This window comes from Aulostomus chinensis, chromosome 10, assembly GCF_037954235.1.
Source record: "Aulostomus chinensis isolate RoL2024-O1b breed Wild chromosome 10, RoL_Achi_v1.0, whole genome shotgun sequence".
NCBI classification, from domain to species: domain Eukaryota; kingdom Metazoa; phylum Chordata; class Actinopteri; order Syngnathiformes; family Aulostomidae; genus Aulostomus; species Aulostomus chinensis.
In genome coordinates, this window is record NC_141329.1 from 29263222 (window position 1) to 29285102 (window position 21881).

The 21881-nt window shown below is 47.7% G+C and overlaps 2 protein-coding genes across 3 annotated transcripts; one reads left to right on the forward strand and one right to left on the reverse strand.

Annotated features, from left to right (window-relative positions):
- Window positions 1-1104: 1104 nt before the first annotated feature.
- Window positions 1105-18841, forward strand: clip3 (CAP-GLY domain containing linker protein 3). Of its 2 annotated transcripts, XM_086216990.1 has the most exons (15): window positions 1105-1216; window positions 5288-5670; window positions 6005-6144; window positions 7069-7162; window positions 7250-7411; window positions 7914-8032; window positions 8386-8622; window positions 10202-10252; window positions 10467-10602; window positions 11371-11520; window positions 11630-11761; window positions 12014-12137; window positions 12358-12425; window positions 12967-13039; window positions 14072-18841. In XM_086216990.1, exons 2-15 carry the CDS (start codon window positions 5307-5309, stop codon window positions 14124-14126), a joined length of 1905 nt encoding a protein of 634 aa, XP_086073116.1. In that variant the 5' UTR covers window positions 1105-1216; window positions 5288-5306; the 3' UTR covers window positions 14127-18841. The 2 variants fall into 2 exon arrangements, with proteins under 2 accessions (XP_086073116.1, XP_086073117.1); XM_086216991.1 differs by lacking the exon at window positions 10202-10252.
- Window positions 18842-19741: 900 nt separating this feature from the next.
- dharma lies at window positions 19742-21566 on the reverse strand. Its single transcript, XM_086215052.1, is given in 4 exon segments — window positions 19742-20520; window positions 20941-21152; window positions 21385-21512; window positions 21514-21566. Coding segments are annotated over 4 exon segments (513 nt in total). The 3' UTR covers window positions 19742-20400.
- Between the last annotated feature and the right edge of the window lie 315 nt (window positions 21567-21881).

Genomic DNA, 21881 nt, shown 5'->3' on the forward strand with positions numbered 1-21881 from the left:
CTACCATCCAGTCCCCCATCAAGCTGGCTTGCTCTCCCTGCCTCCCCTCCCATGAACCAGTCTACCATCCAGTCCCCCATCAAGCTGGCTTGCTCTCCCTGCCTCCCCTTCCATGAACCAGTCTACCATCCAGTCCCCCATCAAGCTGGCTTGCTCTCCCTGCCTCCCCTCCCATGAACCAGTCTATCATCCAGTCCCCCATCAAGCTGGCTTGCTCTCCCTGCCTCCCCTTCCATGAACCAGTCTACCATCCAGTCCCCCATGAAGCTGGCTTGCTCTCCCTGCCTCCCCTTCCAGAAGCTTCCTTCTTCAACTGTTACTAACATTTCCATGTTTCCTCCATTCTGTGTTATAAACTGTTTTCTTGTCTGTACCAACATCTCCTGCACGTCTGTCCCTCCTGGTGAGGGATCCTCCTCCCCTCCTCACCCTGAGGTTTCTCCCATTTTTCCCTGTTCAAGGTTTTCTATGGAGTTTCTCCTCAGTCGATGTGAGGCTCTGAGGGCAGAGGATGTTGTTATTATGCCATGAAGCCTGGAGACAAACTGGTGGGGAAAACAGGCTACAAAGAAAACTGCCTTGCCTTACTTGCCCCGCTGCGTAATTGAGTAGCTTGCATTTAAGGACCTGCACACGACCCCCAGTTGATCTCAATGCAATGTTGATCTCTGCCTTCTCAAACACTGCCAACCAGCTTTCTGATGAAAACATCAGACTTTACCTTACCTGTGTCCGTCTCCATGGCCTCCAGGTGGATGGCGCCTTCAACAGCATCTTGGAATTCACCACTTTCACCGCAGGTTGTGGTCTCTGACAGCCTGTAAGAGACATCAAAGCAGTCTGGCATCTCCAAAGATCTCCTCTCTGTCATGTCAGAGCTTAAATACTCTTTCATCTCAAATTCTGGAACCTCGGACCCCTGTGGATTCGCACTGTGCGTCCTTGGCGGGGGGGGGGGGGGGGGGGGGGGCGTCACAAAACCTTCCAGAATAATCTCTGACTTTTGTCTCAGGGTTGTCAATTTTATATTGGAGTTTCTGACTGAAATAGCGAGAGGGAAGGAGGGGACGGATGGGGGGAGGGCGAGAGCGAGAGAGAGAGAGAGAGAGAGAGAAGGAGGAGAGAGGGAGGAGGCAGCGGAGCGTCAGTCTGGTTCGTGCCGCTCATCCTGTCGCTGTCGCCGGGGAGGAGAGAGGACCATCGGCTTGTTTTTCAGGTAAAACCTCCAGAAATCACCAGTTGGTACTCGCGAGTGTTTCATCGTGATCATTGGATTGACTGATTGATAGATCGATCGGATAAATTGATGAAGGTGGAGAAGGAGGTGAGTCGGTTCAACCCTTACCCCCCGGGAGATGAACCTGCCTCCTCCTCGTTCCCAGGACCTTCAAAACCCGCATTTTGCGTGAGTCACATCTGCGTTGAGATGTGACTCACGCAATCTCTCTCTCTCTCTCTCTCTCGCTCTGCGGTGGTTCCATTGTTGTCAGCGGGCCGGGGTTTGCCCATCCTTCCCTCTACTACGCACATTGGCACAAACCGCAAACGAGGAGCGTTGCGGTTTTATTTTTCACGCTCACCATCCGGATCAGCCACCCGACCGTGGAGCCCGAGCCGAGGCCGAGGAGGGGGCCCTGCTGCGGGGCGGGAGTGTGTTTTTACGGCGATGTTCGTGTTTGGTTGTTGTTGTTGTAAAATGGAGGCTGGATGGAGGCGGAGGATGCTGCTCGGCCTCCCCCCGCCTCCCACGACCTGCTGGGGTGCCCACCCCATGTGATCACCTCACCCGCCACCAAATACGAAATCATGAACCAGAATCATTGTCAGAGGTTCAATAACGGCGCAGAATTGTTGGTTCCTGCTGGTTTCAGCCTCCTCCAGTGTCGGATGTCTGACTCAGAGTCTATTAATAGGAGGGCAACATGTGTAGCATCCCTGCTCCTCCCCTCTCATCCTGGTCTTGGATGATTTCACGGAGCTGTTTTGGTCTTCTTCATGTGACATGTGTGGCAGGTCTGTGTCCTCAGTGTCTTCCATCATTTGTGAGGAGGAGCTGGTCAGCAGCATTTCCCAACCTCATCCATTATGAAGGGGGTGGCTGCATACGCGCCCCTGCTCCTTATGAAGCACAGGCCTGTGTGAAACAATGATACACTTTATTTTAGTTTTTTACAGGGCTGGAACAACTTCTGATGCCCAATTCGACAAAACACCTTGAAATGCACCAACTGTTGGAGAAAGTCTTACTGCCCATGGTCCCCAGAGTCAGACTACAACATAGAGCCCCTCCTCTAGGGATCTGAGACCCAGGCTAGTTAGCTTAGCACAAAGACTGGTAGTGGGTGGGAAGTGTTAGCAGTGATTTGGCGTAGTGCCTCCAAAGCTCCATTGTGACTTGGGTCAGCAGAGCCAAATGTTGGTTGTTGCCTGCTTGTTGTACTGCTGCTACTAATCACGGTTGACTTTGTAGGGTTGGATAAGCTGTTGATGCTTCCATGTTCGTGTTCTGTATCCAAGCAGCGGCGCCGTCAGAGGAGGGACCTGGAGTTCTGTCTCGCTGTAGTTAGAATGGCCAAGTGTCACTGGTGTTGCAGTAGATATTCTTTTATCATCCTGCTGTTTCAGCTTCAAAGAAGAACTCAAACTCGAAAAGACCTCCACCAAGAGGCTTCCCGTATTCGCCGACTATGAACATAGAGTCATTCTTCCCAACTCTCCCATCGAGGTCTCCTCCATCATCAGTCCAGATGGTGACCCGTGCTGCTTGCCTGAACAAAGGCCGTCAGTGTGGTCAGATTTTTCATGTACAAGCGTCAGGATTACAGATCCAGACGATGATCAAGCTGTCATCCTTGTCTTGACAGTTACTCTTGGACTCAAAGAACTTGATGGAAATTTGTCAACGATATGTCCCAAAAAAAAACCCACTGCTACGTTCCTTCTTCATCCCCAGATGTCACCAAAATCCATCCAAGGGTTTCTACAAACAAGGAAAAAACAAAACATTTCAGTGCACAGAAGAAGTGATCAAGAGTGCACACTCAGACCCACTCACAAACATCCCACAAACAAGCAAAGACGCCGGTGATAAATGGACTCAATTTATAGAGCGCTTTTCTACCTTAGCGGTACTCAAAGCGCTTCAGTGTCGTCTCATTCACCCGTTCACACACACACTCACTCACTGATGGTGGAGGCTACCACGCAAGGCGCCAACCTACTCATCAGGAGCAATTATGGGTTCAGTATCTTGCTCAAGGACACTTGGACATGGTCACCGGGATCGGGGATCGAACCAGCAACCCTTCGGTTGCTAGACGGCCACTCTACCCCTGAGCCATGCCGCCCAATGATCACATGACCTCTGCGGCAGAGGTAATAAGAATATTTTGTCTTAGAATGAGAATCCAGGAGGATTACAGCTCCAACATAGAGGCCGAATCAGCATCCTGATACCAGGCAGCTCTAAAGGGGATGTTAATGATCCAGACCAGCTTTGCATCAAGTTCTCCGTGGCCTGTCTGAGTCACATGACCACAGCAGGAATTATCACCTCTCCTGTTTGCACTCACTTTCACATTGCATATTGGTGTGTCTGTGCTGAGTCACGTGGCGGCGAGGTTGCATAACTTTCATCATCTGTTTTGGTCAGTGATTATTCGTCTGTTCAGGCAGGAATTAAACATCTGAGGCTGCAGATTACATGAACAAAAACACAGAAACAGACACGAATTATTATAATTCATGATGTTTCACATCATCTTGAGATCTCAGATAGCAAACAGGAGTCATTGAGCTGAAGAGGTTTGATGTCATTACAGTCAAATTTGATATTGGCCTGCTGAGTTTGAGACAGCCCAGAAGCCCGTAGCACGTCTGATGCTAACTGTTAGCACACAGCTTGTGCTGCATGCAGAGACGTGTCAGCCTCAAACATACATGTCCTGATGTGTAGAGTCTCATTATGTCAGGCTAATGAGAATGAATGCAAATGAACAGTTTGGTTGGAAGAAAGCAGCTGTAGAGAAACTGGGTGGCCAGATATTAATTTCAATTTAAAACACACACACACACACACACACACACACACACACACACATATATGCATGAACTGCCCATCGAGGCAACCTCCTTGCAGCTTGTACAGCAAAGAGTGAACTTCAACCAGAATTTTCCCTGAAACACTAAAACCCATCCAGCAACAGAAGCTTAACTCCTTCCAGGAGGCCCAGTTGGAGCTGAACGTCTCAAACTTTGTTGTATAAAATCTTTCAGAATGGATGCTGAAGTCTTCTTAGTGAGAATAATCATTTCAAAGACAGAGTTGTTACACCTGCCAGCCTGTAGGAGGAGCCACATTTGTTGTGCAACATGCGAACACCATTGAAACACCCTTATATGCAGATGATATTTGGATGTTCAAGGCAAAACCTCAGTGTTTCAGGGGATTATTTGCTCTTGCATTTGGTGTGAATACGGCCTGACAGTGACTTAATGCCTGACGTAACGACCTAGAAACGAGCTCACGTAGCCGTCTAAATTACAAACGTACAAACTTGTTTCGATTGATATCTTGCGCTTAATTTCAGTTATGTGTTATCTCTAATCCCTAATGAGTTTACGTGGCGCTGCACAGAAAGGTTGCTAAAGCCTGCTGGTATGTGATGGGTGATACATTCTCGGCAGCTCCTAACTGGTTCGCGCCACGCTGGAAGGAAAAGACCGCCTTTCTCAGTCGTCTGATAATGGCAAGGATAAAAGGTTCTGAGCGGATGCTGGGTGGACCTGAGTGTTGTGTCCATTTGCTGAGTGGAAAGTAGAATTAATCCAGTCAGAGACATCAACAGCTGCTGATGGACAGGGCAGGTTTGCATTAGCCTGTTTAGCCTCTGCCATTTTCAGTACGCTGCAGTCGGCTAATAAGCTTTGCTTCCACTTTGTTTTCTCAATCTCAGTCACACAAAGGAAATGAGGAGGTGCTGGACGCCAGACTGGACCATTTAGAGCTTGCTGCGTGATGCAGGGGTTGAGACTGGGGATGAGACTAAGACAACGATGCTAAAAAAGCTGAAGAGTTGATGGCGATTGGGATTAATCACCACAAAACCTCTGTAAAATATCTGTTCTAAATTGGCTATAATCACATCAAGTTTCAAATGCTTTTGCTTTTAAGCATTAAAGTCAAAGTCGTATCTTCAACCATTTTTTGCAATTCTTAAATTTTGGATGTTGAGTTTCTCTACATGTGATATTAAGAAAGAAACTGACAGGAGGTTGTCTCTGACAGGCCTGCAGCATCTCTCATCATGACTAAAGAGGAGAACCTGGAGGTACAAGAGAAGGAGAGGCATGACCGAGAGGAGCAGGAGGAGGAGAGGGTCCAGAGAGAGGAGGAGGAGGAGCTAACTGAGGAAGAGGAGGAAGATGAAGAGGATGAATATGAGCTAGAAGAGGAGCGTGAGGGAGAGGAGAGAGCAGGGGTGGAGGACGAGCAGGAGGAAGAGAGGGAGGAAGAGGAGGAGGGGGAGGATCCTTCAGCCAGCCGGGAGCAGGAGGTCGAACCAGAACCTGAACCGCTGTCAGTGTCTGAGTACCAGAGTCCGGTCCACGACCCGCGGCGCCGAGCCATGGTGCACCCCTCTGCTCAGGCACCGCTCCCTAAAGACTATGGTACATCATACCGCCTTAAATATGCCACACTACCATGTCACTTCAACACTGCGCATTGCCATACCACCTTAAATACTACACACAAGACCAAAGGGCTCTTTTCTACCCGCCAATCACTTCATTTCCTTTGAGAGATTCATGACCATAAAAGGAGAGATGTATTTTTTTTCATATTTTATCAAACTAACACAATGAACACTGATCATTACTCAGCTCTTCTCCATTAATAGGATTTGGTGTTTTTTGCATGTGTTGGCTACACATTGGAGTGGACGTTGTATTCAGGGTGTTGGGAGTATTTCCTCCAACCTCTCTGGTATCCGTTTGTCTTCAGCCTTCACCTTCTTTGACCCCAATGATCCGGCGTGTCTGGAGATCCTCATGGATCCTCGCACCACCATCCCGGAGCTGTTCGCCATCGTGCGTCAGTGGGTTCCACAGGTGCAGCATAAGATCGACGTCATCGGCAACGAGGTGAGACCACAGGGACGTTACATCATGACATGATGCATTCGTGGATCATTCGTCTATGGTTATTATACTCCTGCAAATATTGCAAAGCATGATTTTATAATGATGGCTGAAACTAACATAAGGTGCTCATGTGGCAAAGTGGTACGCTGACGTTTGTGCATGTTGAAGACAAAGCAAAGAGGGAGATGTGGAAAAGAGATTCAAAAAGAAGGAAGAGGGGATAGAAAGTGATGGCCATAATGACCCAGTTAAAATGGCTGCCCAGCCTAGGAGCAGAGGGAGAGAGAGACACACATAGGAGGAGGGAGACAAACAGAACTTACAGAGAACAGAGGGATGAATGGTTCCATCGTGACTCAGCAGGAGGCTGAATCAGCTGGGGGGGGGGGGGTCACTGGACTCCTCAGCCAGACGCAACATCATCTAGATTCATAGAGAGCAGCTCCATGGGGGTTCTAGGAAGGACACAATTAAGGGTTAGCATATTCGGGATGTTAGTGGTTGCTCTGGTCCTCACTTTTGAAATCATCATTTATGAGAAGAAGTCAGATGTCAGCTGGGAAAGGCCCCCCCCCCCCATGGCCCTTAATGGATAAGCGGTACAGAAAATGGATGGATGGATGAAGTCTAGCAAGCACATGACAAGTATATTGCTACCAGATACTAACATGCTGATGACAGAGGCTAACGCTCAGCTAACAGGCTCATACACTGCCACCAGTTGCTGCTTCTTTCAGAGGCTCCATTTAAAGCTCAAGGGACAATCGAACCCTCCTGTGGATCACCATGTTGAGAGGTTGACCACAATTTTTGGTTGTTTTTGATCAACTAAATGTGTCCAATTGCTGGAGCTTTGATGCAGAATAATTGATGTTCACACCAAAGCCTGACCAGAATGTTTCTGTGTCTCTCCCCTCATCTCAGATCTTGAAGCGAGGTTGCCATGTCAACGACCGTGATGGTTTGACAGACATGACGCTGCTTCACTACAGCTGCAAAGCCGGAGCTCACGGAGTTGGTAAGATAATTTGTGGGGGGTGGGGGTGAGGTTACTCCTCTTAGATCTTCTTGTATTTAGTGTGGACTTCCGTAATTGTGGGTGCAGGTGACCCAGCGGCGGCACTGCGTCTCACCAGTCAGCTGATTTCTCTGGGTGCTGATGTGAGTCTGAGGAGCCGCTGGACCAACATGAACGCTCTACATTACGCAGCTTACTTTGACGTCCCAGAACTGATCCGAGTCCTGCTCAAAGCCGCAAAACCAAGAGGTGACAAGAACCCCCCCCGCCCCCACACACACACACTCAAACACACATGGACAGGTGTCAAATTCAGGGAAGGGATGTCTGGTCAGGTCAAATAAAATTAAGTTGATCAAGACTTGATTTGATTTTAGCGATGCAGGTGGAAGAAGGCGGGACCATAGTAACACCAAGATTCTGAACTACGAGACGTTCAGAAATTTCAAAGTTGCCCAGAGTCACATGACCGATCTGGACCATTGACCATTGTCTTTGTCAGGTTGTAAGGGCAGGAAGTTGCGTGACATCCAGGTTTCTACTGCTGACAAGCTAGAGCGATGATCGGCCTGTACAGGAACATACAGTGGTGTTAATTCCAGGAGAATATATGCTTTGACGAAGAGGTGACATATATAAAGAAAAGCAAAGGGCCAAGGATTGACCTCTGAGGTACTCCATCTTCACATCATTAATATTCAAATATTCAAAGTGTAACTTCAGGGATCGTCTTTTCTTCTGTTGCTTCCAGTGTTGAACTCCACATGCAGTGATTTCCACTACGGCACGGCGCTCCACATCGCCGCCTCCAACCTCTGTCTGGGTGCAGTCAAGTGTCTGCTGGAGCACGGAGCCAACCCCACTGTCCGGGTAAAACACAGTTTTTGTCTTTTTCCTTCTGTAGATAAAAATATATCAACTAATCAAATAGTTGATAAGTTGTTTGTATATCACACAAAATTTGGATTTGTTCTTTTTCACCTGGCAACATGATGACTGAATGGATAACGCTTACGCTTCAATCATTTTGCAGCATCATCCTGGAGATGTTTGTGTCGCTACCATTTTCCGCTCCAGCTTGTTAACCCCTTCATTTTTTTCATCCGAGTTGCACTCTTAATGATGTCATTGGTTGCTTTTCAAAAAGACGCTGCAAGAAATAATACTGTGTTGATGGCCATCTTCTTTCCTTCATCGACCTCCTTCCTTTGTAATGTCTGCAGAATGACAAGGGCCAGGTTCCAGGAGAGGTGGTCCCTGACCCGATGGACATGAGCCTGGACAAGGCCGAGGCTGCCATGGTAGCTAAAGAGCTGAAGCAGCTGCTGCTGGACGCCGTTCCTCTGAGCTGTAACCTCCCCAGAGCCACGCTGCCCAACTACGACAACATCCCTGGAAACCTGATGCTGACATCACTGGGGTTGAAGCTGGGCGACCGCGTGGTGCTGGACGACATGAAGGTCAGACCTACAGTTTACGCCGGCTCAGATTAAAGGCAAACATAGTGATGCAACTGTGGTGGTGTTCAAGTCGGTCGTCTGTTTTTCCTCCAAATGTATCACACATTTTATCAAGACATTCAGAAAATCAGGGAGAAAAAAACAACAATTTCCTTCTACGACTGTTAAGAGATATTAGAAGTTGGTAAATTGAGATAAGCAGTTGGGAGGCGATCTTTTCTGTTGGGTCCCATAGATGAAGAAGAATGCAACAAGAGGGGATTTAATTTTCCCTTTGTTGTATGAGGAGCATCAAGCTGCGGCCTTGGAGCCCCTGGTGTGACAAAACCCAGGGTCACATGACTTCAAGGTCACCACCACTGAGCTTCAGGTTTCTTCTGTTTCCCCCTGATGACCTTTAATGACCTCCATGACGTCTGTAGGCTCCTCTAGACTCTTGTTAGCATCCCAGGTTTTTAGGACTCCACCACTCCAACATCCACCAGTCTGGGGTTTACTGGTGGACCTGATGTAGAACTGAACCTCCACCATCCACCAGTCTGGTGTTTACTGGTGGATCTGATGTAGAACTGAACCTCCACCATCCACCGGTCTGGTGTTTACTGGTGGATCTGATGTAGAACTGAACCTCCAACATCCACCGGTCTGGTGTTTACTGGTGGATCTGATGTAGAACGGAACCTCCACCATCCACCGGTCTGGTGTTTACTAGTGGATCTGATGTAGAACGGAACCTCCACCATCCACCGGTCTGGTGTTTACCGGTGGATCTGATGTAGAGCTGAACCTCCACCATCCACCGGTCTGGTGTTTACTGGTGGATCTGATGTAGAACTGAACCTCCACCATCCACCGGTCTGGTGTTTACTGGTGGATCTGATGTAGAGCTGAACCTCCACCATCCACCAGTCTAGTGTTTACTGGTGGATCTGATGTAGACCTGAACCTCCACCATCCACCGGTCTGGTGTTTACTGGTGGATCTGATGTAGAACTGAACCAGTCTGGTGTTTACTGGTGGATCTGATGTAAACCTGAACCTCCACCATCCACCGGTCTGGTGTTTACTGGTGGATCTGATGTAGAACTGAAGCTTCTAATATCTTCAGCTGCTGAGAACCACACACGTGGTTTCCACCATTTAACCAAAAAACTGTGAATTTATTTCCAAGAACCACCCAGATCTCGATGGCTGGAATAACATTTACACAAATTACTTGTGCTTTTAGTATATTATATTATTGCTATTTGTATTGTTCACTGAATTAATTGCATGTCATTGATTAAACCCAGATTTTCATGACAGCGCCACCTAGTGAGCTGGAAGATTAGAAAAGTTCAAATTAGAGCATATTCAGCAGAAACCTACAACATTACTGTCAAAATAGCACCGCCTCACAATCAGCTCTTGATACGTCAACACCCTTGATTCCGCTGTGTCAAACGTCCCAGTGACAACCACCGTGAACAGTGCAAGTATGAAAAATAACCCTTTTGTTGATGGAGTTCTTTCTCAAATGTGCGCTGATTTAAAGCTGAGCTGCTGCATGAGCTCTGAACAGTCTGTTCTCACTGTGTAGCTCCAGAGACACCAGAGCAGCGATGACAGCCCGACTGCAAACCTCACACAGGTTGGTTGGTGGTGTCTGTAACCTAAACTGAGCTGACTTACCGCACTGACACGTTCTCCTCCTGTACCATGACAAATTAAAACCCCCATGCATCTGTAGCGCTGATGTTCTGTTTGAGTTCCATCTTCAACCTCACCAGCCGATGGATCTCTGCTCTCTTGTGTCAAAGACCACCACAGTTTCACCTCAAACTTCACAAACGTCTTTCCTGCAGAGCGGCACGCTGAGGTTCTGCGGTACAACAGAGTTTGCCAGTGGTCAGTGGGTCGGCGTGGAGCTCGATGAACCTGAGGGAAAGAACGATGGCAGTGTGGGCGGAGTCCGTTACTTCATCTGTCCACCTAAGTTAGGTAACAGCTGCTGCCATGATGCTGTGATCCAAGTAGAGGCTGAATCCTGAATCCCTGAATCACAGTCGCCTGCGTTACATTGCACTCTGTTGCATAATAACCAGTATATTAACATTGAATAAACAAGTCACAATACAGTGTAAAGCTCAGATGTCTCCAAATACTTCAGAAATGCCAGACAGATAGAGACTCACTAGTGAAGACATCTGAGACCAAAGGAGACCAAATCAGAGCTGAGAGAGAGACTAAGAGAGAGGATGTGGGGGGCTGCTGTTGTGCGGTCCTTCACGTCGACCGCAGTGAGGGATGAACGTTGCTCCTGTGGATGTCAGTTGGAGCAGCAACGCACCACTGTGAGGAGGGCACCACCTTGTGGCTCTAATTGCCATTGCAGTAATAAGCCATCTCTTGAATGAGTGAATAATCAAACGAAATGCTAAAATAGGCCGCCATTGTTATCACTTTTTAATTGGGGTGCAAATGCAGAAATGTAAACAAGGGGAATTCTGTGTCTTAGTGCTGGTTGCATGATGTTACGACCCGATTTCCGTCTATCCAGAAGTTAAAACACCTACATCAGTGGAATACCCAGAGGAGGAGTGTGTAGTCTGTTGGATGAAATTAGAAGAAAATGGAAACTTTTGTCTTGATGAAGACGATGGTTCAGGAGGACGCAGCTCAGCTGGGCTGCCGCTGGCTTGTTCTGGGTCTTTCTGCTCCATGGAGGCCAAACATGCGTCTGCAGCACTCGTCTCTTCTGTTCTGCAGGAATTTTTGCTCCAGTGTCAAAGATTTCCAAAGCCGTGGATCAAGCGCCCTCATCTGTCACCTCCACCCCCCGAACCCCACGCATGGACTTGGCCTCACGCCTGGCTGGGAAGACCAAAAAGGAGAAAGAGAAGAAGGAGAGAGAGAAAGGTGAGCTGCCTCTGACGCAGAGGAAGAATGAACAGCAGTACTGAGGGATGGTTGGTTGGTTGATGGTTGTTCAGAGCTACAGATGTGTCAACCTGTGCTGTGTTTGCAGCTCAGAGGAAGAAGGCGTCAGTCGCCAGTCTGGACCCAGAGGGAATGAATGTGGAAGTAGGAGATCAGGTTCTGGTGGCTGGACAGAAACAAGGCACTGTCCGCTTCTACGGCAAAACTGACTTTGCTCCAGGTTTGTCTGCTGAATCCTCCACACATTCACCGCACAGGTGGTCCAGGTGTTTCTCCAGGGTGTCCTCAGCTGAGTTAACACTGACACTGTCACATACCTGATGCTGCAAACACGTGAAGACCTAACGGACTCATTTACTTTACTTTTTCTCCAATAGTGGTTAGAATAAATGGCCTTGGTTTTCTTTTCCTCTGTCTCTTTCCTCTCACCGGTCCCTAAAAGTGGCTGATCTTGGTCTGTGCGACTCCTCAGGTTACTGGTTTGGTATCGAGTTGGATCAGCCGACGGGGAAACACGACGGCTCCGTCTTCGGTGTTCGTTACTTCAACTGCCTCCCCAAATACGGAGTGTTTGCTCCACCCTCCCGTGTCCAGAGGTTGGAGGTTTTTTTCTGAAACTCTCTGTTTGTTGTTAAATCAGTTTACTTCTAATGACAAATGCCACAACATTAAAAGCTCAGTGTAACGAATGTAATTACAGCATTGCTCAGGTTTGAAATACCAAGAAAGAAAGCCAGTGACAACTTGGAGGTGCTATGTGTAGTTTAGCTGAATATGATGAATACAGATGGACGTGTTTTACTGTTGCTTTTTCAGAATTGGAGGTCCTAAGGATGGCTCACAGAACGAGAACTCCATGGTGAAGAAAGTGCACCAGGTCACCAGTAAGTGTCTATCAGGATGTCACTCCTCCGTCTGTCAGCTTCATTCCTTCTAGTTATCATTACTGCAGATGAAAAGGTCAGTTGGTCGTTTAGCTCAACTGGACTTGTGGCCCGCCTTGTCAACTGCAGCAAACTTTACCAAATAAAACCCCAAATAAGACCTGACTGTACATTTATGAACCAGAAACCCATCCACTGAGTACATCTGTGGATATTCTCAGTCATCCAGGTCATGGTAAGTCTCAAAAAAGCATAAATTATGGCAACTGGACCAACCTCGTGTGAGTAGAAGACGTTTCGCCTCTCATCCAGAGGCGTCTTCAGTTCTGAATCCTGGTGGGGAATATCAGCTATATATCTACCAGGAGGGTGGTGGCAAAAAACGAAAAACAACTGGTCGTACGACCCGAACGAAACTATGGGGTACTATGTTGTCTGTACGCCTTGGCTCTTGCCAACCCTGTACAAATTTCTCCTGAGGGAGACATATTTCAGATAATTGTAACTCTAATTGTAAATATCGATTGTTTGTGTCCTTCAGTGTCGCAGCCGAAGAGGAACTTCAACACAGTTCGTTCTCCTAAAGATCTGACCTCTGAGAGCTCCATATCCAGGTGAGAACCGGGGCTCACGTGTCAGACAGTTTCTGAAAATAATCGACTATATATCATATATATCATTCATGTCAGAGATGGCCGGTTATAGATGGTGAGGAGTAGCAATCGTGTGCATTGAATAGTAAAAGTCTGTTGATATAATAACTCCCCTCATACAATGGATGCTGGCATGTCGATGGGGGACCCTTGAAAGGTCTTGAATAGTGTTGGTTACTTTTCATTACTGATGGAACTGAAGTTGGGGGGTTTAGTGAGACAGTGGTCCGATGGAAAACTTCTTATCTGAAGGACACAGGAGTGTGGAGTCCAACAGGGAAATGTCTCGGGTCCTCATTGTTTCCTGCTGGATGTGAATGATCTCAAATTAGCTTCTTTATGTGGGCGCTGTCTTTCTTCGGACTCACTTTTGTGTGCAAGTGTGAAAACTGTTGAAAGGATGCTGAGCTCTGGGTTTGCATCAGCTGTTGGATGATATGAAGGGATCTTGTCCTCAGGGAGTGTAACTCTGATTTGGTTCCAGGAATAATTTGAACTCTGAATTAAAGGTTTATGTTGTGGTACAACGTGGGCACCACGCCAGCGCCACTGTCGAGCGAGTGAGCCTCCTTTGTGGTGGAGTGACGAGGGTACGATTCAACAATGCTGCCTTTTTTCTCTGAAAACGTCTTTTTCCAGTTGTTGTGGTTTGCTCACATTCAGCAGCTGCTTTTTGCAGTAAGTTTCCCAGCTTGCAGTTTGAGCCCCTGTAGAGAGGCGGTGTTGGAGACGGTTGCATCATGTGTCACGTGCCGTAGTGATGACCTATATGCTGTCAACGACCACGCAGTGAAATGAAGCTTTGTTCCTCTTCTGTAAAGATTTGACATGAAACCCACGTCCTGTGTTTCTCTTCATGAATCTGCATCTGGAAGTCTTTACAATCTGGTCATGGAATCTCAGGTTAAAACTCACTGTCTTCTTCTGCTCTTCCTTCTCTGTGCTCATCTTCACCTCCTGGTCCATCTTCCTCCTCCTCTTCCTCTGCTCCAGGTTGCTGTTCTGCTGTTGGTTTCCGTGGATGCTGCGTGCTGAGATGCAGTCCTAACCACGCCCTTTAGTTCCTCTGCTCCCCCCTCCAACCAGATCTCCTTTCTCTCTGTTGTTTGCTCTCCTCAGACTATTGCTGTTGTCGGTCAAACTGGTGAAACTCTTCTCTCTTTCTCTCCGCCCAAATCCTTCTAATTTAGCCGTTCTATAGCAAAATCTATAGTGCCTTGAATCTGATCAAAAGTTCTGTGTCCCTTCAACGAATCCAGCTTTGCTTTGGCAGTTCCCCTGAAATATTCCCGTCACCTGTTTACACGTCTCATCCTTGGGTTTCTTTCCTCCCCGCTTGTCCATATTTTGGGGTAGGAAAAAACATTTTCTCAAAGTATAACCCCCCCCCCCCCCCCCATATATTAGCTGTTGCTGCTATGTTTTAGTTTGCTGCTCGTAGATTTGCTGATACTGAAATAACCGATTTGTCCGGAACCTCCACGCCAGTCAAGCATGGTAACAGGAAGCAGACAATTAAAAAGTACTGTTGTGTAACAATTACATCCCAAAAAGCACCTGAAGACAGACATTTGTCCAGGCAAACAAATGGCATAGTTTTAAGTCTGTCCTGAAGGGGGCGATGTTGTGGAGTCTCAGCCAACTGAGCTGTCCGGATTTAGCCATGCTTGAAACCTCTCACTCCTTCTGATGTTTAGAAATACAAGTGTGGAGGAACTCTGATGTACTTTCAACACGCTCGTGTACTCTCGTAGAAAAAGCTTTGGGTCTCCATCCCATGCCGATCTGCTGCATCATGACCCAAAGACGAAGAACTTCATTTCTGTTCTGGTCTCAAAAGTGTGGGGACCAAACGCAAAGCAAATATTCGCCTCGCTTTACCTGTTTAATCGTGTTCCTCGTAATGCAGATATACTCAAATATTGGACCTGCGGATGATGGCCTGTCATGCGCATGAGAGGAGCCGTTACCTCCATGTCGCTACATGGAGCCTGTTGCTCCGCTGGCTATGTCCATCGTCAACCGTGGCTGAAATCACCTTTGTGGAAACTGATTCTGGATGACCTCTGCTTCCAGCACAGGCTTGGCAGGGATTTAATTCTAATAAAAGGCTCAAATATGATCTAAAAATTCCCACATCATCATGCAGACTTCCTGGAAACTTAGAATTGGTGTTTTGTCAAGTTTTGTTTGTAAGACACCAAACAAACAAGTTTTAAAATGCTTGTTTTCTGAAAGGAGTTCGGCTCAGATACATCGACTCAGCTTCACGTAAACTACTTGAAAACTTAGCCTCATTTATGCGAGCCTTCGCCACGCAACAGCACGTGAGGTAACAGCTGTGTTGGCTGTTTAATGATCTCACCTGCATGACCTTGAATTTGTTTTTGGAGCAGCCTTGATCTCCCAGAACTGTGGTTACTCGTGTAACTGGAGCAGCTGACACTGAAGATAAACCTTTAAGCAGTTGAGTTTGTGGGTGGAGAGCTGCATCCCCTGCATGCTTTAATCGTAGGTGTCAACGTGGAAACAGGGTTAATCAGCGTCTCTGTTTATTGTATTTTATCAGCCGATTCTATTTTTTTATCTAATAGATGTTGGGATTTGAGATGACAACATTGTGCTATCACTTGTCTGGTGGATGCTAGCAGTTACAATCTGTCAAATTTCACAACAAACATGAACACACAAGAAATGGAAGGATTTTAGTCTTTAACTATCGTAGCAACTAAACCTTAGAGCTCTTCTTCTTGATCTTCTTCCAGATAAAAACATTAGTCCTTATAGTTTATTATTGCAAGCAGACAGCAACAGTCTTAGTGTGTCATTAACCAAAATTGCTAACAGACCCAAAACTTTCTTTTATGCGTGTTCAAAAAAAACAAAACCGACAAATTTTTTCAGCCTGACTTTTTATGTTGTTGCTGTCACCTGAAGATGAAGGCCAATATAATATCAGCTTTAAAACCACAATGAATCAGTTTGCAAATAAATAATTGTTATTGATAATCAACCATAGAACTCCCCAGTCCCTTAACCCTCCTCCTCTCTCTCTCGCTCTCTCTCTCTCTCTCTCTCTCTCTCTCTCCATTTAAATAACTTTTTGTGAATGTGAGCATTAGAGAAAACACATGACGGTCTGAACATTTGTGTTTGCTTCATGTTAACATCTCTCTGAAGTATGTGCATAACTGAAAACAGCAGTATGTAACGCCGCTGCCTCTGTGTGGAACTGGTTCCTGCATTATTGCCTCTTTACACTCTGTGAGCACATGAATATTGAGGGATGAACACGCTGCCTCTGAAGGCCGGGGCTGACGGAGACCACGACAGGTAAATGTTCAGACTGAAACAGAGTTCATATCTGAACGTACGTCTAAAACTCAAAGACTTCCAGGTTCAGAAACTCCAGTGGCGTCATGATTGTTGGGGTTATGAGGTGAAACTGCCCTCAAACGTCGTCTGGACTGGTGAGCAACTGAGTGATGGGTTAGGAATCCGCACTGCCTCTAGTCAGGTCCAGGTGTTGGTTCCTCCAAACAAGCAGAACGTCCGTGGGGTCCGTGGAATGCTTTGCAGTTCTTTGTTCAGTTCACTTTAAATGAAAGATCACTTTCATTTGTCATCGTTTGTGATGGCCTCACTTCAGGGTAACTGTCTCAGGAGTATTCATGTAAAAAGCTGACTCTTGAGTTCAGAGTCTCTGAACCAGCAGACGGAGTGGTTCTGGACGGGTCCTTGTTCTTTTCAGCCTCGGCCAAAGGAGACGCCGTGCTTGTTCCTGCACTCAGCCGTTGATTCCTGTTGTTTGTGCCCGTGGAGTTCGCTTCTACATGCGATGACTGCAGCACATGCACGCATCACGCAGATCAACAGAGTTCAGTCACGGCGTGATCGGATACGAGCTTCTTACACTGCTCAAAGTCAGACGTTTACTCGGAGTGTCGCTTCACAATGAGGGGGTCAAAAATTGGACTCAGTTGAATTGAAGGAGAAAACAGGAACAAAGCTGGGGACAGTTTTGCACCTCGGAAAGGAAGTCCTAGGAAGTCCGACCTCAGCGAGAGTTCCAGTTGAAATTTCCAACTGGGAACTGGGAAATGTTGTCTTCCGAGTTGAACTGGAGCGCAGCAGTGTCCGACTCATCCCTGAGAGCACATAAGATTAGCAATGCTAATGCTAGCTCAAGCAAACTCCATGTCATGAAACCCACCGGCTGCCCTGGAGAAGAGTGCAGCTTATTCGTTTTTATCAGTGTTGTAATTCCTGAACATTTGCCTTTAATGGCACCAATGGCGTGAAGTATTTTCAGCACCTGGAAGTTACAGTGACCCGAGAAAGACTGGCTGAGCTCGCTTGATCAGGCGTGACTGAAGTCGAAACGGCGCGTTGCTGAAACGTCCTGCGTTGCGCTTCCTGAGAGGAGTAACAGTCCCGACGTCAAAGGATATGCAGACGACTCACAGCTGTATATTGATCTTTCCTGATGAGCTCCCATCAGCCTACTCGTAGCGCTATCCTTCCACTCCACTGCTGTAGCGTGCTGTTCAATGCTAAAGCTCCACAGTCAGGATCTGCTGACTCCTTCGTTTTACCTTTGATGTTAGTGGACCGCAGTGATGGTGGACGTATGTCTTTGTACAGTAAACGTACAGTACCGTCATTATGTCCCGGTGAAACTCTGTTGGTTTCCTTCCCTGCTGAGCTTCCTCTGGTTTGGCCACCATGTGTCACTGTTGAGTCACTAGTTATATGTAGTTATATAATGACCACGTCAGCTCTCCTCATTCCATTCTTTTCAATTTGTTCAGTTTTAAAGGACCGTGCAAGTGATTTTTTCCCTTCGAGGACATTTTTGAACAATTGTTTTCACGTAGACAGTTGGGGGTGTAGTTCAGTGACCAGAACACAGCGCAACCTGGCCCTGGTTCCTGGGCAGAGACGTTGCTTTTCAAATGTATTTGTTGTGCTTCGAAATGAAATCGGCTTCCAAGGCATTTGTCAGAATTTGGCAGAAACTCTGTGGCCGACTCCTGCGAATCCAACTGCAGCGACCCAGGATAACGAATGATAATAACTGACAATAAGGAATAACAGCCGCCCAGCCGAGCTCTGAGGCGGAGCGCAGGCTTGCTCTCTGACAGGAGCCGAGCCGGCTGAGCCTCTGACATACAACTGATGGGCTTTTACTCCATCGTCAGAGCCCTTTGAGCCTTGAATGATCTGCCACAGTAGATAAAATATGTTACTACAAAAATGTATCATCTTGTACACACAAAAAGCCCTTCAACTGTTTGAACACAAAAATCCCTGGTTTGGTCCTTTAAGTCACCTCTAATGGACGGTGTTGGTGTCGGAGTCCATGACGCTGAACTCTCATAGAAGCCAAGTCAGCACTGGTTGTTTCAACATTCATATGTCTTAAGAATATACAGTATATAGCCTATATTTTGATAATTTCACTAAGTGTACTTTTTGTTTTTGTAGCGTGTGTTACTATGTGCTCAGTTACATGTGTGTGAGTCACTGCTGTTTAGAAAAGCTGCAGGACGTCGGAGGAGGAAACGGTGAGGATGAGCTTTGGACGTCCTCACGCTAACAGATACTCACTGCATGCTCTCTCTCTCTCTCTCTCTCTCTCTCTCTGTGACTTCTCAGTATTCTCTCATTTTGGTTTTCAATGTGTATTTTCCTCTCATCAGCATGGAAATGCTTCTGATAATAACAGTGGCAACTTGATGAATATAATAAAGAGTTTGATGTTTTTCTATCGCTCCTGTCCACTGCTGTTACTGACAGAAACACCTCTTAAATTTCAGACGATCCGGGATCTTTTTGCCGTCTTGTTCAAGTCAAAGCTCTTCTTTCTTTTTACAACCGAGGGTCCGGTCCTACACATGAAGCGCGTAAAGGAGTTGTGGCTAACAGCACAGCTTCTAGAGAGCAGCAACAAGGCAAAGCTCTGGATTCCTGCTCTCACCTGGTCATGAATTCTTGGTCATGACCGAATAAATGAGATCATGAATTCCTCAGAGGGGGGGTGGAGTCGAGCCGCTGCTCCTTTGCGTTAAAAGGAGCCAGTTGAAGGTGTTTGGGACATCTGTCACCTGGACGCCTCCCTAGGGAGGTGATCCAGGTACGTCCTGCTGGGAGGGGGTAGATCCAGGACCAGGAGGAGGGACCACATCTCAATGCTGGCCCAGGAGTGTCTCAGGATCCCCCAGTAAGACCTGGACCATGTGGCCTGGTTTGCATGGAAGGATGGTTTCATCAGTGAGACTCTTGTTGCAATCATAGCAGCTGAAACTCAGCTCCGGCGCCCTCACCTGGGCATCCTGGTGGGCGCAGCCCTCCCCTCAGTGAGTTGCCATGGCAACCAGCCTCATGCCAACTCAGCTGAATTTGTTTTACACAAGTGAAAAAGTTGAGAGATTCTAGATGACACCTGTTACTTAAAGTAGCAGGTGAAGAAAGAGCAGCAGGACTGAGTTTGTGGTTGTGTCTGTTTTTAATTCTGAAGAAGCTCGAGGGGTGTAAATGCTGCTGGCGTTTCAAACATGGGCGCCGCTTTAAATAAATTAGATTAAAATACAAAATTATTCAAAAGTATGAAGCTAAGAGTCGCTCAGTAGAAATTAACAGCAAATGTCATCTGAAGTTCAAAGTTGCTGACTTTGCTAGCAGCACATGAATGCATCTTAGATAAACTGAGTTACTTAGCAGGGTGACCCAGGCTGCGTCTGAATAGCCAAGCAGGTCTGGTCCTAGGTCTCAGAGCAGGTCGTAGGCTGTCCCAAACCACAACTGGCGTGAGTAGCGACCTACTTCTCAACCTAAATTCCAGCCTAAACACGCCCACATTGTAGGTCGGTTCAGGTGCATCCTACGGAGCAACCTATGGCCCACAATGCACCGTGGACTTCTTCTTCGTCCCCTAAAAACTTGTGGACCTGCAAGCCAAGTTAGCGCCACCAACAGTCTCCCATTCTGATGAACACCAACATTTATAGTTGTTGATGACTAAAGGTGCGTTCATGTGCTTAATAATAGAGGATGAGTGAAAGGTGCTCAAAGTGGAGTGCAGTACCACAGTCAGGCCAGCAGGTGGGGCTTTCGTTGGTGCTGTCTACCTATTTGTGGTATCTGTGCTCTGCCAGCAGAGGTCGTGCTTCACCACCAATCTAGGGTGTCTGAATGGTGCCGCGTGTTTAGGTCGTAGGAGGAGGACGTAGGTTGGTACTTGGCAGTTCGGACGCAGCCCCAGCCTGTGGAAGTGTCCTTGAAAGCAGCAGGCCCTTGACCTCTGCAGGCGAGGGAAGGTGTCAGAGGACGGTGGTGAAGACCTTGGTCTCTGCTTCCGTGCTGGGGGGAGGGGAGGGGGATTTGACCTTTGACCCGCTGTACTGACGCTTTCTCCTGGCCCTGCGGTTCTTGAACCACACCTGAAAAGCACAGAGAGGTTCAATGTCACATTAAAGCAGCAGGACATCAGAGAGACAGCAGACGAGATGTTTACTGACACAACAATGAAACAATGATAGAACAGATGGAGGGGTTCTCAAAGTGAGGCTCTTTGTTGAGAAAACGAAGGATGAAAACTAGTTCTAAGAGCTTCACATCCTCTGGTCCTTTTATGCAACTTCTATAAACAGAAATATCTCGTTGCTTTTAAATTAAATATGGATTAAATGTACTGTGGATTTCATATTAAAGATTATGGGTTATATGTTAGACTGTTGGTGTAAAATCTTTACTGATAAAACTGAATTTTGGCATCAATTTCTCCTGAAAACACGTGTCACACGTCCAGCTTCAACTCCTGTGACGTCACCAGCCTCGTCATCCTCGTCACGGTGACTCACCCGGACAGTCTCCTCGCTCAGCCCGGTGCTCCGCGCCACCTCGGCCCGCGTCTCCACCGCCGGGTAGTCGGTGAGCTGGAACAGCGCCTCCAGCTGTTTGGTCTGGGAGTCGGTGAACACCGTCCTCATCCGGGGCTTCTGACACGGCTGCGACTGAGCCGACGTCCAGACGTGACGCGGGTAACCACGGTAACCCGCCGGCAGAGGAGCATCTGCGCGGCACAGTTAAACAGTGAAAGCACAAGTTAGAGAGGAAGGTTCCGGTTCTGACGGAGTCAAAGAACCTGGGCCCACAAAGAGAAACAGTCACGTGGTCGATGGTAGGAATGAAGCGTGTAAATACCGGCAAAGTCCCGGGTGAAGCGCAGATGAACTCCGGAGTTGTGGTAAACTCCGGGGAAGTCAGTGTAGCGGAAGCCGTCTCCAAAGCTCATTGCCGGGTACCGCAGGCAGCACGGTACCGGCACCGGGGCGGGAGGTCTGAGGCTCCCCGGGTGCAGGCTGAAGCCCCCGCGGAGGTCCTGGAGGAAGCCCCCCGGGGGGAAGGCGGCGACCCGGTGCTGGTGCCCCAGCTGCGGGGAGAGGATACGCTCGATGCTGAAGTCCGACACTCTGCTGCCGTCCATGCTGAAGGTCCAGAAAGGTCCCGACCGGCCCGCGGGTCCCGGCTAAGTACCGAGGATCGGCCATCAGAGACCTGGAGCCCCTTTGACATGCTGATGAGGCGGCGTGATGAGGCTTTGATGCTCCGGTACCGTCGCTGCTGACGTTCATGCCTCCTGGATCAAGAGTCAGAAGTCGGAGGAGAGGAGTTTCACCTCCCTTTGATCGTCCAGCAGCTCCTGACGTTCCTCCTCCTCCTTCCTCACCTCCTGGAGCGAATGCAATGATTAATTATTGTTTATTCTGGAGTGTCCAGTTCGACTGAAGGTCAAATCTTG